General features: G+C 42.7%; 1 protein-coding gene across 28 annotated transcripts in view; it reads left to right on the top strand.

Moving 5' to 3' along the window:
* LOC113021481 (NACHT, LRR and PYD domains-containing protein 12-like) overlaps positions 1-14311 on the top strand; it is a 225297-nt gene that overhangs the window by 121529 nt on the left and 89457 nt on the right. For 24 of the 28 annotated variants that reach the window (XR_013908728.1, XM_080300599.1, XM_080300598.1 and 21 more), the window contains 3 exons: positions 1721-1897; positions 6127-6303; positions 8440-8616. Coding sequence is in view for 26 of the 28 variants with exons in the window: in XM_080300599.1 (XP_080156725.1) it covers positions 1721-1897; positions 6127-6303; positions 8440-8616 (531 nt within the window). In the remaining 2 variants the exon portion in view is untranslated. The other 4 variants (XR_013908729.1, XM_080300605.1, XM_080300609.1 and 1 more) reach the window with 4 other exon arrangements.

Raw genomic sequence — 14311 nt, 5'->3', positions numbered from 1 at the left:
GTGAGACCTGATCAGAGGTGTGATCATCACAGCAGAGGCCTTTGTGTCAAAGTCACTGAGGATCAAACAGAAACACATGAAGCAGGTTTTCCTGTTCTGGCTTTTTATAGCAGATAACCTTCAAAATCTTCTGCAGTCGATGAAAAACTGAAGCAAACCATGAATCAACATGTGAACATGAGCTGATGCTGCTGAAGTGAAGCAAAGTTACAGAGGTTTGATTACAGACACAGCTGAGAGTTTGTAATCTGTCATCATTTTAAAAGGTTTAAATTTCTTCAGTATTGAACAGCAGAAATGAGGCTTTGTTTTCGGAGGCTGACAGCAGTGAACACAACAGCAGACTGGTGCGTAATAAGCAGTGAATCATGCAGGAAACAGATTTCTGAAGGTAAACTGTTCTTGAAGCACACTGAGAGAGAGAGAGAGCTGTGCAGGAAGTAAAGGTCAAAGTCAGAGAGAATTCATGACGATGTTCATCAAACGTAAAGCAGAGTTTGGATCTTCTTCTGCTGCTGCTTCACTCAGTTTTGGTTGGAGACAGATGAAACCTGCAGCTTCAGGATCTGTGAGCTGTCCACTGTCAGCCCCGACGGCGTGTCCGTGTACGTGCCGTCGAGTGAACGATCCACGCTCTGTGTTTCCATCTTTGTGTGTTTAGCTGCTCTCATTTACTGTTTTATCTGTTTGCTTGTTGTTGAAATACTTTTGGGAGCTTTAAGCTGAGATTCTGGCAAAATACATTAATATTAAACATCGATTCAGGATTGAATGAATCAACATCGCTTTATTCAAATTAAAACCATTTAAATGGGAGCATGAATTTTTTACAGCCGCCTCTAATGCTGGGTAATGTCAGCTGGTCCATGTGCAGCTGGCTGTGAGGCTCAGGGAGCGTCTACAAAGTGCAACACTGATAGAACATCATCCATAAATATTGAGTAAGAACTGGACTCTCATACAGCGAGACTCAAATGCCTTTAAACATCAGCTTATCCTGCTGATCCAAGTCCAACACTGAGTTTGTAAAAACATGTTTGTCAATCATTTTGTTTGGTTTCTGAGGAAAATGATTCAATAACTTGCTGCTAATACACAACATTTCATCATATTTCCTCATAACCCTCTTTTGTCTGACCATTTGATCCCATTTGAATTTGCAATAAAGGATCCACAGAGTTTGGTGACAATGATGACAGTAGATGTTTGTGTGAAAGTGCTGGAAGCAAATGAGTGTGTGATGTTCTTTCAGTGTTGCACTTTGTAGACGCTCCCTGAGCACTGGTCTCACAGCCAGCTGCACATAGAGACCAGTGTTGTTAGTCCAGGTCAGAAGATGACTTGTTGGAATGAAAATGAGCTTGTAGTTTGTCTGCTTTAATAATGTGACTGGAAAAAGGTGTTGGACTTCAAATATGTCCGTTTCTGTCACACTTCACCTTTAAAAGTGAAGCCATGTGGTTCCTGGAAGGAAAAACACGACTTTTTCAAGTCTTTGTCCTGTTTTTATGAGAAATGTACGACTTTAATGTGAAACATTCAGAGTTTTTTCTCTTGTTGTGTTTGTTTGAAGCTGCTTCCTGTTGGCTTCAGCTGTTTGGAGTTTCCATTTTCTAAACTTCTACATTCTGAACCTTCTTCAGCTCTGAACAGATGATGAAACACTGAATGCTTTCAAGCTCTTTGTCTAATAAACTTACATCTTTCATTCTTTATACAGATTGAAGGGCTGTGGTTTGTCAGAGATCAGCTGTGATTATCTGGCAGCAGCACTGAAGTCCAACCCCTCCCATCTGAGAGAGCTGGACCTGAGCTACAACAACAACCTGAAGGATCCAGGAGTGAAGCATCTGTGTGGTTTCCTGGAGAGTCCACGTTGTCGATTTGAAACTCTGAGGTCAGTCAGCATGTTTTAGTTGTGCTGAGATGAATATGATTGTTGTGCTGACTCTAAACTGCAGACATCAGGCTGATATTATACTGATCCACACTGAGGATCTTCATGGTAAAGTCTGTTTTCTTCTTCTCTGGTTTAGTCCATTGACTGCAGCAGAACAATGTTCACATTTCAAACAGTGAGACTCAACGTATGGCCCGCGGCCCACACGCGGCCTGCCCACCTTTCCTGATTCAGAGAGAGGGGACCCTGATTAACTGTGTAGCTTCTTCCTCACAGTTCTAAGTATCAGACACAACAATGAATCATCCACAGCTGACTGTCTTTAGCAGGTCAAAGGTCACGGCACACAGCAGACAGTGGGAAATATTCTAACTCTGATCATTTCTCAGCACATATCCATATGTATAAAAACAAAGCTGACACTGTGAGACCTGATCAGAGGTGTGATCATCACAGCAGAGGCCTTTGTGTCAAAGTCACTGAGGATCAAACAGAAACACATGAAGCAGGTTTTCCTGTTCTGGCTTTTTATAGCAGATAACCTTCAAAATCTTCTGCAGTCGATGAAAAACTGAAGCAAACCATGAATCAACATGTGAACATGAGCTGATGCTGCTGAAGTGAAGCAAAGTTACAGAGGTTTGATTACAGACACAGCTGAGAGTTTGTAATCTGTCATCATTTTAAAAGGTTTAAATTTCTTCAGTATTGAACAGCAGAAATGAGGCTTTGTTTTCGGAGGCTGACAGCAGTGAACACAACAGCAGACTGGTGCGTAATAAGCAGTGAATCATGCAGGAAACAGATTTCTGAAGGTAAACTGTTCTTGAAGCACACTGAGAGAGAGAGAGAGCTGTGCAGGAAGTAAAGGTCAAAGTCAGAGAGAATTCATGACGATGTTCATCAAACGTAAAGCAGAGTTTGGATCTTCTTCTGCTGCTGCTTCACTCAGTTTTGGTTGGAGACAGATGAAACCTGCAGCTTCAGGATCTGTGAGCTGTCCACTGTCAGCCCCGACGGCGTGTCCGTGTACGTGCCGTCGAGTGAACGATCCACGCTCTGTGTTTCCATCTTTGTGTGTTTAGCTGCTCTCATTTACTGTTTTATCTGTTTGCTTGTTGTTGAAATACTTTTGGGAGCTTTAAGCTGAGATTCTGGCAAAATACATTAATATTAAACATCGATTCAGGATTGAATGAATCAACATCGCTTTATTCAAATTAAAACCATTTAAATGGGAACATGAATTTTTTACAGCCGCCTCTAATGCTGGGTAATGTCAGCTGGTCCATGTGCAGCTGGCTGTGAGGCTCAGGGAGCGTCTACAAAGTGCAACACTGATAGAACATCATCCATAAATGTTGAGTAATAACTGGACTCTCATACAGCGAGACTCAAATGCCTTTAAACATCAGCTTATCCTGCTGATCCAAGTCCAACACTGAGTTTGTAAAAACATGTTTGTCAATCATTTTGTTTGGTTTCTGAGGAAAATGATTCAATAACTTGCTGCTAATACACAACATTTCATCATATTTCCTCATAACCCTCTTTTGTCTGACCATTTGATCCCATTTGAATTTGCAATAAAGGATCCACAGAGTTTGGTGACAATGATGACAGTAGATGTTTGTGTGAAAGTGCTGGAAGCAAATGAGTGTGTGATGTTCTTTCAGTGTTGCCCTTTGTAGACGCTCCCTGAGCACTGGTCTCACAGCCAGCTGCACATAGAGACCAGTGTTGTTAGTCCAGGTCAGAAGATGACTTGTTGGAATGAAAATGAGCTTGTAGTTTGTCTGCTTTAATAATGTGACTGGAAAAAGGTGTTGGACTTCAAATATGTCCGTTTCTGTCACACTTCACCATTAGACCCCCGGAGAGCAGTCATTTTGGTTTTCTACCTTAGACCCCCGCGGAGTCATCATTTTGCGTTTCTACCTTTAAAAGCCGGAGAGCAGTCAGTCAAATGCTGGAGTCATTCATATGTATATTAGGTCGTTACCTAGGAATTCTGGAGGGAGGGGAGTGGGGGTGAGTGATTGAGGGGGTGGGGGAGTGGAGTGTTTCAGTTTGCCATCTTAGGGAGAAATCAACACATGTCCTTTGTAGGTCCTTTGTTGCTGACATTTATTGATGAAAACAGTACAAAAAACCAACCATTTGTACACATATTTACAAATAATGATAAAAAGTGAGTGAGTACATTTCAACATTTTCAGCAATCACTCACAATCCTGGCACTGCCATGGTATCTGTCGTCTGCATTTACCACATGTGTACCTGTAGCAGTGAACACATCGCACAGTGGCCTGATTTTTTTTGCATCTGTGTTTGACCTGACACGTGGCCCTTTTTCCAGGGCTCGGTGTGGAGGGTTGTGTCCGAAGCAACTGATCTTTTCTTGCCTTCTTCGCAGCTACATGAGAGTGAGCCAACTCCCTTGCAAGCTCCACCAGGAAGTCCACCCGTCTTTCCTTCGTCCCGGTGCATGCTTGATACAGCACATGTGCATTCAGTGCTGCCATGTCAATCATGTTATAAAACACGGCGACTGGCCAGCGCCGTGTTCCTCTGCGGACAGTGTACTCCCGAACCATCTGGTCCATCACATCCACGCCACACTTTGTTTTGTTGTAAAGGGTGACAGTGTTTGGCTTCCTTTTGGTGGTGTTATCAGTCTGAACCACGCTGTGCATGCTGCTAAGAATATAGACTGTCTTCTTCCGTTTGGCCGCATACGCTGTCAGCGTGGCAGCAGAGGTTGAAAACACCTAAGAAATAAGATAAATTGTTATTTCCATAGCCCTTTTACACACAATGAAACACATAAACATAGAACCACAAAAGACCTGCAACATACCTGAGTGGTGAATTCATTGCGATCTGTCTGTCTAGTGGATTGAGGAATTTCCCTGCGAATCTTGTTGACTGTGCCGAGGATGGTGGTTTTCCGTCCAAGAAGTTTTTGCGCAAGTGAAAGCGATGTGAAGAAATTGTCCGTGGTAACATTTCTGCCCTTGTCTAGGAATGGTTCCATCAGCCTCATTACTACATTTTCAGAAAGTCTCTCCCCAGTGGGACGATTGGGGTCCTTGCCAAGATATGGGAAGACATTGCAAATGTACTTGGATTTTAGGTCGCAAGCCACCCAAAACTTGATCCCAAACTTGTCCGGTTTACTTGCAATATACTGCAGGAAACAGCACCGAGTCTTTGATGGGAAAAGCTGTTCATCAACGGTGATATGTAGACCAGGGTTGTAGCACGTGATGCAGTTGGTGACCAATGATCCCCACACACTGGAAATTGCAGCGAACTTATCAGTCTTTGCTCGATCACTGCGGGTGGACTTGTCATCAAAGCGTAGGTGTTGCATGATGTCTTGGAAGCGGTTTCGTGCCATAGTTCCAATTATCTGTGGGTTTCCCAGGTTTGCTGACCAGCAGTCATTTACAGATGGAAGCCTGCAAACCCCCCGCAAGATCACAATTGCAATAAATGCCATTAGTTCAGGGAGGTCCATGAACCAATGAACATGCTCCGTGCACCACTCAGCAGGCCATTTGTAAATATGTGTACAAATGGTTGGTTTTTTGTACTGTTTTTATCAATAAATCTCAGCAACAAAGGACATACAAAGGACATACACCCATGTGTGTTGATTTCTCCCTAAGATGGCAAACTGAAACACTCCAAGTTGGTGACTTTTGGAGATTTGTTTCCCTGGATGATTGAGAATGCATCAAGATGAAACACAAAAGGAAGCTCACAGCTTTTAGCAGCTCCCCCACCCCCTCAATCACACACCCCCACTCCCCTCCCTCCAGAATTCCTACTTAACAGCCTAATATATATATGAATGACTAGCCAATTTAGCTTCCACTTCCACCATTTGACTGCTCTCCGGGTTTTATAGGTAGAAAGGTAGAAGCCTGGGGATGCTAGTGTTAAAAGTGAAGCCATGTGGTTCCTGGAAGGAAAAACACGACTTTTTCAAGTCTTTGTCCTGTTTTTATGAGAAATGTACGACTTTAATGTGAAACATTCAGAGTTTTTTCTCTTGTTGTGTTTGTTTGAAGCTGCTTCCTGTTGGCTTCAGCTGTTTGGAGTTTCCATTTTCTAAACTTCTACATTCTGAAGCTTCTTCAGCTCTGAACAGATGATGAAACACTGAATGATTTCAAGCTCTTTGTCTAATAAACTTACATCTTTCATTCTTTATACAGATTGCAGAGCTGTGGTTTGTCAGAGATCAGCTGTGATTATCTGGCAGCAGCACTGAAGTCCAACCCCTCCCATCTGAGAGAGCTGGACCTGAGCTACAACAACAACCTGAAGGATCCAGGAGTGAAGCATCTGTGTGGTTTCCTGGAGAGTCCACGTTGTCGATTTGAAACTCTGAGGTCAGTCAGCATGTTTTAGTTGTGCTGAGATGAATATGATTGTTGTGCTGACTCTAAACTGCAGACATCAGGCTGATATTATACTGATCCACACTGAGGATCTTCATGGTAAAGTCTGTTTTCTTCTTCTCTGGTTTAGTCCATTGACTGCAGCAGAACAATGTTCACATTTCAAACAGTGAGACTCAACGTATGGCCCGTGGCCCACACGCGGCCTGCCCACCTTTCCTGATTCAGAGAGAGGGGACCCTGATTAACTGTGTAGCTTCTTCCTCACAGTTCTAAGTATCAGACACAACAATGAATCATCCACAGCTGACTGTCTTTAGCAGGTCAAAGGTCACGGCACACAGCAGACAGTGGGAAATATTCTAACTCTGATCATTTCTCAGCACATATCCATATGTATAAAAACAAAGCTGACACTGTGAGACCTGATCAGAGGTGTGATCATCACAGCAGAGGCCTTTGTGTCAAAGTCACTGAGGATCAAACAGAAACACATGAAGCAGATTTTCCTGTTCTGGCTTTTTATAGCAGATAACCTTCAAAATCTTCTGCAGTCGATGAAAAACTGAAGCAAACCATGAATCAACATGTGAACATGAGCTGATGCTGCTGAAGTGAAGCAAAGTTACAGAGGTTTGATTACAGACACAGCTGAGAGTTTGTAATCTGTCATCATTTTAAAAGGTTTAAATTTCTTCAGTATTGAACAGCAGAAATGAGGCTTTGTTTTCGGAGGCTGACAGCAGTGAACACAACAGCAGACTGGTGCGTAATAAGCAGTGAATCATGCAGGAAACAGATTTCTGAAGGTAAACTGTTCTTGAAGCACACTGAGAGAGAGAGAGAGCTGTGCAGGAAGTAAAGGTCAAAGTCAGAGAGAATTCATGACGATGTTCATCAAACGTAAAGCAGAGTTTGGATCTTCTTCTGCTGCTGCTTCACTCAGTTTTGGTTGGAGACAGATGAAACCTGCAGCTTCAGGATCTGTGAGCTGTCCACTGTCAGCCCCGACGGCGTGTCCGTGTACGTGCCGTCGAGTGAACGATCCACGCTCTGTGTTTCCATCTTTGTGTGTTTAGCTGCTCTCATTTACTGTTTTATCTGTTTGCTTGTTGTTGAAATACTTTTGGGAGCTTTAAGCTGAGATTCTGGCAAAATACATTAATATTAAACATCGATTCAGGATTGAATGAATCAACATCGCTTTATTCAAATTAAAACCATTTAAATGGGAACATGAATTTTTTACAGCCGCCTCTAATGCTGGGTAATGTCAGCTGGTCCATGTGCAGCTGGCTGTGAGGCTCAGGGAGCGTCTACAAAGTGCAACACTGAAAGAACATCATCCATAAATATTGAGTAATAACTGGACTCTCATACAGCGAGACTCAAATGCCTTTAAACATCAGCTTATCCTGCTGATCCAAGTCCAACACTGAGTTTGTAAAAACATGTTTGTCAATCGTTTTGTTTGGTTTCTGAGGAAAAAGATTCAATAACTTGCTGCTAATACACAACATTTCATCATATTTCCTCATAACCCTCTTTTGTCTGACCATTTGATCCCATTTGAATTTGCAATAAAGGATCCACAGAGTTTGGTGACAATGATGACAGTAGATGTTTGTGTGAAAGTGCTGGAAGCAAATGAGTGTGTGATGTTCTTTCAGTGTTGCACTTTGTAGACGCTGGTCTCACAGCCAGCTGCACATAGAGACCAGTGTTGTTAGTCCAGGTCAGAAGATGACTTGTTGGAATGAAAATGAGCTTGTAGTTTGTCTGCTTTAATAATGTGACTGGAAAAAGGTGTTGGACTTCAAATATGTCCATTTCTGTCACACTTCACCTTTAAAAGTGAAGCCATGTGGTTCCTGGAAGGAAAAACACGACTTTTTCAAGTCTTTGTCCTGTTTTTATGAGAAATGTACGACTTTAATGTGAAACATTCAGAGTTTTTTCTCTTGTTGTGTTTGTTTGAAGCTGCTTCCTGTTGGCTTCAGCTGTTTGGAGTTTCCATTTTCTAAACTTCTACATTCTGAACCTTCTTCAGCTCTGAACAGATGATGAAACACTGAATGATTTCAAGCTCTTTGTCTAATAAACTTACATCTTTCATTCTTTATACAGATTGGTGAGCTGTGGTTTGTCAGAGATCAGCTGTGATTATCTGGTAGCAGCACTGAAGTCCAACCCCTCCCATCTGAGAGAGCTGGAGCTGAGCTCCAACTACAACCTGAAGGATCCAGGAGTGAAGCATCTGTGTGGTTTCCTGGAGAGTCCACGTTGTCGATTTGAAACTCTGAGGTCAGTCAGCATGTTTTAGTTGTGCTGAGATGAATATGATTGTTGTGCTGACACTAAACTGCAGACATCAGGCTGATATTATACTGATCCACACTGAGGATCTTCATGGTAAAGTCTGTTTTCTTCTTCTCTGGTTTAGTCCATTGACTGCAGCAGAACAATGTTCACATTTCAAACCTTCAAAGAAGAAGAAAAATCCTCCACTGGATGATTCACTGTGAAACTCTCCAACTCTTCATTCCACCTTAAAGTCTGTGTGACACTGAAATCCAAAGCAAAATGTGCGTTTGCTTTACAGACAGCAGTCCAACACAAACATACACACATCATCCAAACACAGTCCAACATCCAAATCTCCTCCACTGCCAGCATGAATGATGGGAAAGAGAAGGAGGAACACTCTGACATTCAGGGTTAGAATGAGTTTCATGAAGCAGACTGTGAAGATCAAAGCTGCATTAGAAAGCTTACATGAATGAATGAGTGGACAGAAGTGGACAGAGATCATCTGAAGCACTTCAAAGGCTTTAAATCAGCACATTTCTCTTTATTCTTTATCAACTCTGTTAGTTTCTCTCAGTTTTCTGTGGAATGAAGCTAACAGCAGGCTAATAAGATGCTGACCAATAGGTTTCTATTAAAGGTTGTAATTTGCATATGAAAAAGTGCTTTGGCTCAGCAGGGATCAGCTTACAGGTAGAATACAGCTGCTGGATGGGATTAGCATGTCATAGCTATCTACCAAACTGCTAACTGGGGGATTTCAGGCCATCTATGGATCATTTTTGCTAACTGTTTATTCAGCTTAGGCTCACAGGGCTGCAGCCTGTGCCCTAGCTGTCATAGGGCAAGAGGCGTGGTCCACCTGCACAGGTGAGGAGTCCATCACAGGGCCAACAGAGAGCGACAGAGAAGCACTCCCTCACATCCACACCTACAGCCAATGTAGAAGCACCAATGAACCTAAGCAGCATTTCATTGGACTGTGGGAGAACATCCAACCTCCACAGAAAGGCCAACAAGCTTCAACCTACAACCTTCTTGCTTTAAGGCACTAGTGCGAACCACTTTTCCCCATTTCAGCCCAAATCCTGCATCTTCCTGTTTCTGACTCCAGGCCAGCTCCACTAACACTTTCTCATCAGACACTGCCACCTAGTGGAGGAAGTCTTAGTTCCATTTGAAGCTTCAGATGACAGTTAGTTCCTTTACAAAGAGGTGGAGGTGGTGGGGCCACAGCACCATCATCACTGAGTGCCATAGGACACTTAACCTTTGTTTCCATATGCTGGGAACTTCCTGTTGTTCCAAGGAGGACTGGAAAATGTTCCTCACAGCACACTTCAATCATCTCCCTCCCACAGCATCAGGACCAGGGCTTTTTCTCTCTTTGGTCCCACTAAGAGATTTCCACACAAACACCTCATCAGTGGGACTCTCAGAGCTACCAGCCCTTTGCTACAATCACAAAGCTCTTCATTGAAATCAATGATATCAAAGCTGGAATCAAATGAGTCCAAGTCTTCTGCTGATTCAGCATCACATTCATCTTTGCTCCTTGTTCTGCATCCCCACCATGGACTTCATTCCTTTCCAAGCCAGCCTTGAGTGTCCTTTATTCAGCTCATCCTCTGCTTTACTTTTACACCTGATTTTAGCTGCTTTATCTCTCTTTCAACAAGTTTCTGTGCCTCAATCTTTTTCTTCTCTCCCTCATAACAAGAGAACCTGAGAACATGTTGGAGTGATTTACTAATCCAGGGCTGCTTATTGGGGAAAATACTTCCTGTTTCCAAAGTAATCCCCATTTTCCCCAGAAAGAAATCTCAGTAGAAATCGATGATCTAAGTGAGAACATGAGCCTTTAAAAAGTCCCAGTGGGTGCAGTCAGAGCAGTCCCTCAGTCCCAGTATAGAGTCTTTGGTCCAGACAGGAACAACTGTGTGCCCAGTTTGAGCTCTCTTCAGTCCTGTGACCTGACAGACCCAGAGGGTCCATCACATCACATTTAGAAGCTCCCTGATGGAGCCACAACACATGTCCAACACTTAGTCTGTCTTGTTGGACCAACTGGAAGAAATGATTCAAGGACTTAGTCACAGAACAGAGATTCAAATCTCCAAAATCCAACTGGCTGCATCAGGACATATAGTCTGAAACTCTGCACAGTTTCCTGTTTGAAGCTGCTTCCTGTTGGCTTCAGCTGTTTGGAGTTTCCATTTTCTAAACTTCTACATTCTGAACCTTCTTCAGCTCTGAACAGATGATGAAACACTGAATGATTTCAAGCACTTTGTCTAATAAACTTACATCTTTCATTCTTTATACAGATTGAGTTACTGTGGTTTGTCAAAGATCAGCTGTGATTATCTGGCAGCAGCGCTAAAGTCCAACCCCTCCCATCTGAGACAGCTGAACCTGTGGGGAAACAACCTGAAGGATCCAGATGTGAAGCAGCTGTCTGATCTTCAGCAGAGTCCAGACTACAGACTGGAGACTCTGAGGTCAGTAGAGTGATGGAGTGAGTGGGTGGTGCTGTCAGCAGTGTTGTACTAAACACAGTCAGTATGAAACAAAGATCCAGTGTTTCCTGTAAAGCTGCAGCTTCTCAGTGAAGCTGTGAGAGGAGAACGGTGACAGGCTTCAGGATTGGACACAAACACTTCCTGTTTCTCACCTTTATGGTCACCATGGTAACGGCTGACACGCTCTGATCAAACACTGTCAACAGCCAATCAGCTCTCTGAACAAAGCAGCACGCAGACCAATGACTGCATTAATTTCCGAATTTAAGGCAGTGAAGAACACAGTCTGTAGGTGAGGAAGAGTTTAGTGAGAGCAGATGTTTGGCTGGTATTCCTCCAGTGAACAGCTGGAACTGTCCATCTGGATTGTTGGGGTTCCTACAGAGCTCAGAGTGGACACACCAAGGTTATTCTAATGAATGAAAGTCCAAACTAAAACTAGGAGGGAAAAACATTTTCATCAACTTCAATAAAAATCCAAAGATTAGAAAAAGTGAAGCAACAATGAGTCCTAGTACAGTCCCAGCACTGACGTCCCTGCTGCTCTTTATACTGGATGTGCTGCATCACTGACAGCTGATGAAGAGTCTCTGGAAACACTCGTTTATCTCCTCTGCTCTTCCTTCTTCTCTCTGCAGGTGGAGCTGATGATGGTAAACAGGACGGTGTGTGTGCTGAGAGAGGAGCAGCTGTGTCCTGATGATCCAGAGAGGTTGAAGCAGCAGCAGCTTGTGTGTAGAGACGCTCTGACTGGGCCATGTTACTGGGAGGTGGAGAGGAGAGCTTCATCCAGCAGTGACTGACAGAGGAATGAAGTGCAGATGACTGTCAGTGCTGCAGAGTGAACTGCTCTGAGAACAGCTCCACTGTCAGACACAATGTAGAGTCCAGCATCAGCCCTGTGTGTCCCTCTGGATCTGACAGAGGATCATCAGTGTATCTGGACTGCTCTGCTGCTGCTCTGTCCTTCTACAGTCTCTGCACAGTCTCTGTCTGACTCTGACTTCAGACCCTCCTGGATCAAACTCACCTGGAAAGACTTTCAAACATCACTCAATAGATTTGAATACAGAACATATTTGATATATACTGTAGATGTACTGTAGAGTTGCAGTTTGTCACTTGTAAATACAGTCTGTGAGCAGCTGTGAGCTGAAAGATCTTTCTAGAAACACGAAATGTTTTCACTCTTCTGTTGCTTTTTCATATATTTCCACAACATTAATATTGATCCCACCTGTCTCACCTGTTTCATGCTTTTAGACATAATAACAGGACACCTGTGATCTGAGCGCTGCTGTGGTTGCTGTGCTGCACGTCTTCATTTAGATAACAGAGACATCTAGTGGTTCAGAGGGAGAACTGCAGGAGGTGGAGCTGTGTTTTAGCATGGAAAACTTTTTATCTTTTAGGCGCAGATACAAATATGACAAGTATCAGTGTGAGATACAAAAGGTCACATCAGTCAGCAGAGGGAACAGTGATCACACAGCAATGTACGAATAGAAACAACAGTGAATCTGGACATGTATACAGATGGAAGCAAACAAACAGGATGTAACACTACATTAAAGCCACAAATGGGAAGAAAACAAACCCAAAGGAAAATATATTTGATCTCAAGAATCCAAGTCAGAGGTTGTGGCCTCGTACACATACCTCGGTATTGTGGTTGATGACAGTCCTTCCTATAAGCCACACATTGAACATCTAATAAAGACACTGAGGCTGAAGTTGGGCTTCTCTTCCAGGAACAGATCATGTTTCACAGGAAAAAGCTTGTTGCTGCCACTTTTTTTCTTTTACCCGCCCTGGATTACAGTGACATGATTTATTTGAATGACTCTGCTTGCTCTCTTCATCTGTTGGATTTTGTCCATCATGGGGCTTGCTGTATATATACACATATATATATATATACGTATATATGTATATATATATGTAAGGTTGTGTGAATGTGAGATGGGTTATTTTGGTATGTTGTTCTGCTTTAGCCACGAGTGTTTTGTTTAAGTTGTAAGTATGTAAAGTCATTTTGAATTAGTTTGTATTTATTTTGCTTTTGAGAGAATGCTTTTTGTAGCTTTATTTTTGTTTATGAACTCTGTTATTTTATGGGAAGAATGCATTTGTGTTGTGTATATGTTGCAGAAATAAATGAGCTCCGGCCTGAGCAAGACGCTAACTTCGGTGTCCTCTCTAGTTGCTCATATTTGGCTACACAGTGCTCTCTAGCCTGTGTGCCGCTTGCTGCCGGTCCAGATTCCCCTAGGTCTGGTGTCGGTAACACAATCAAGGTGTTCGGAGAGTGTACTAAAAAAACCGTGGAAGAATGAGGGGTCATCAACATTTGGACCATATATACTTACAATACCTAGCTTTTGGTTAAGTATAGATAGTTTGACGATTAGGAATCTGCCCTCTGGATCTATAACTGCATCGAGTACTGTGAAATTAATATTTTTATGTATTAGAATTGCTACTCCTCTTTGTCTAGAATTATAACAGGCTGAGAACACATGAGGAAACTCAGGTGTTAAGTTTGTTCAAACCTGTGACAGGCATGTGGGTTTCTTGTAATAAAACAACGTCTGCCTGTAATTTTTTAAGTTGGTTAAGTATTTTTAACCTTTTTTCCCTAGAGCCAGCTCCATGCACATTCCATGTGACAAATCTTAGCATGCCCATAGTTGTGTGTTTGTGGCTAAAGATGTATGCTGTGTGTCTCGCTTAGACGGGTGAGGAAAATGGAAACACAACATTTTTTTTTGTAAGTAAAGAGAAGAAAATGCGCGGCAAGAAGCTCCATAGGTCTGACTATGAGTGTGCATAATAACTAATATGAGCAAATGTGTGTGGCTGTCCTATATCTGTGTGCGCTGTGTGGCTGTTGTCAATGTGTTGCCTTTAAACGCATGTGTGTGCGTGATTGTGCAGAGTGAGCATGTAGAAATAGACCGTGTTGTTTGTGGATGGATAGGGAAACAGGTGATCGACATAGTGATAGAAAAGAGAAGCAAATAAACCAAAGAGCAATGTGAGCGACAAGAGAGAGACGGGAAAAAGAAATAAAAACGGAAACATTCCAATTAAAGCGTTGGCGGAGAGTGACAGTGACGTTATACTAAATTAGCAAACTGAAATTACATAGTTAAGCAAAAGTTAAAACA

This window comes from Astatotilapia calliptera, chromosome 4 (assembly GCF_964374335.1).
Source record: "Astatotilapia calliptera chromosome 4, fAstCal68.1, whole genome shotgun sequence".
Taxonomy (NCBI): Eukaryota; Metazoa; Chordata; class Actinopteri; order Cichliformes; family Cichlidae; genus Astatotilapia; species Astatotilapia calliptera.
Note: the sequence above shows the minus strand (reverse complement) of the source record. Positions and strands in the feature narration are given on the sequence as shown.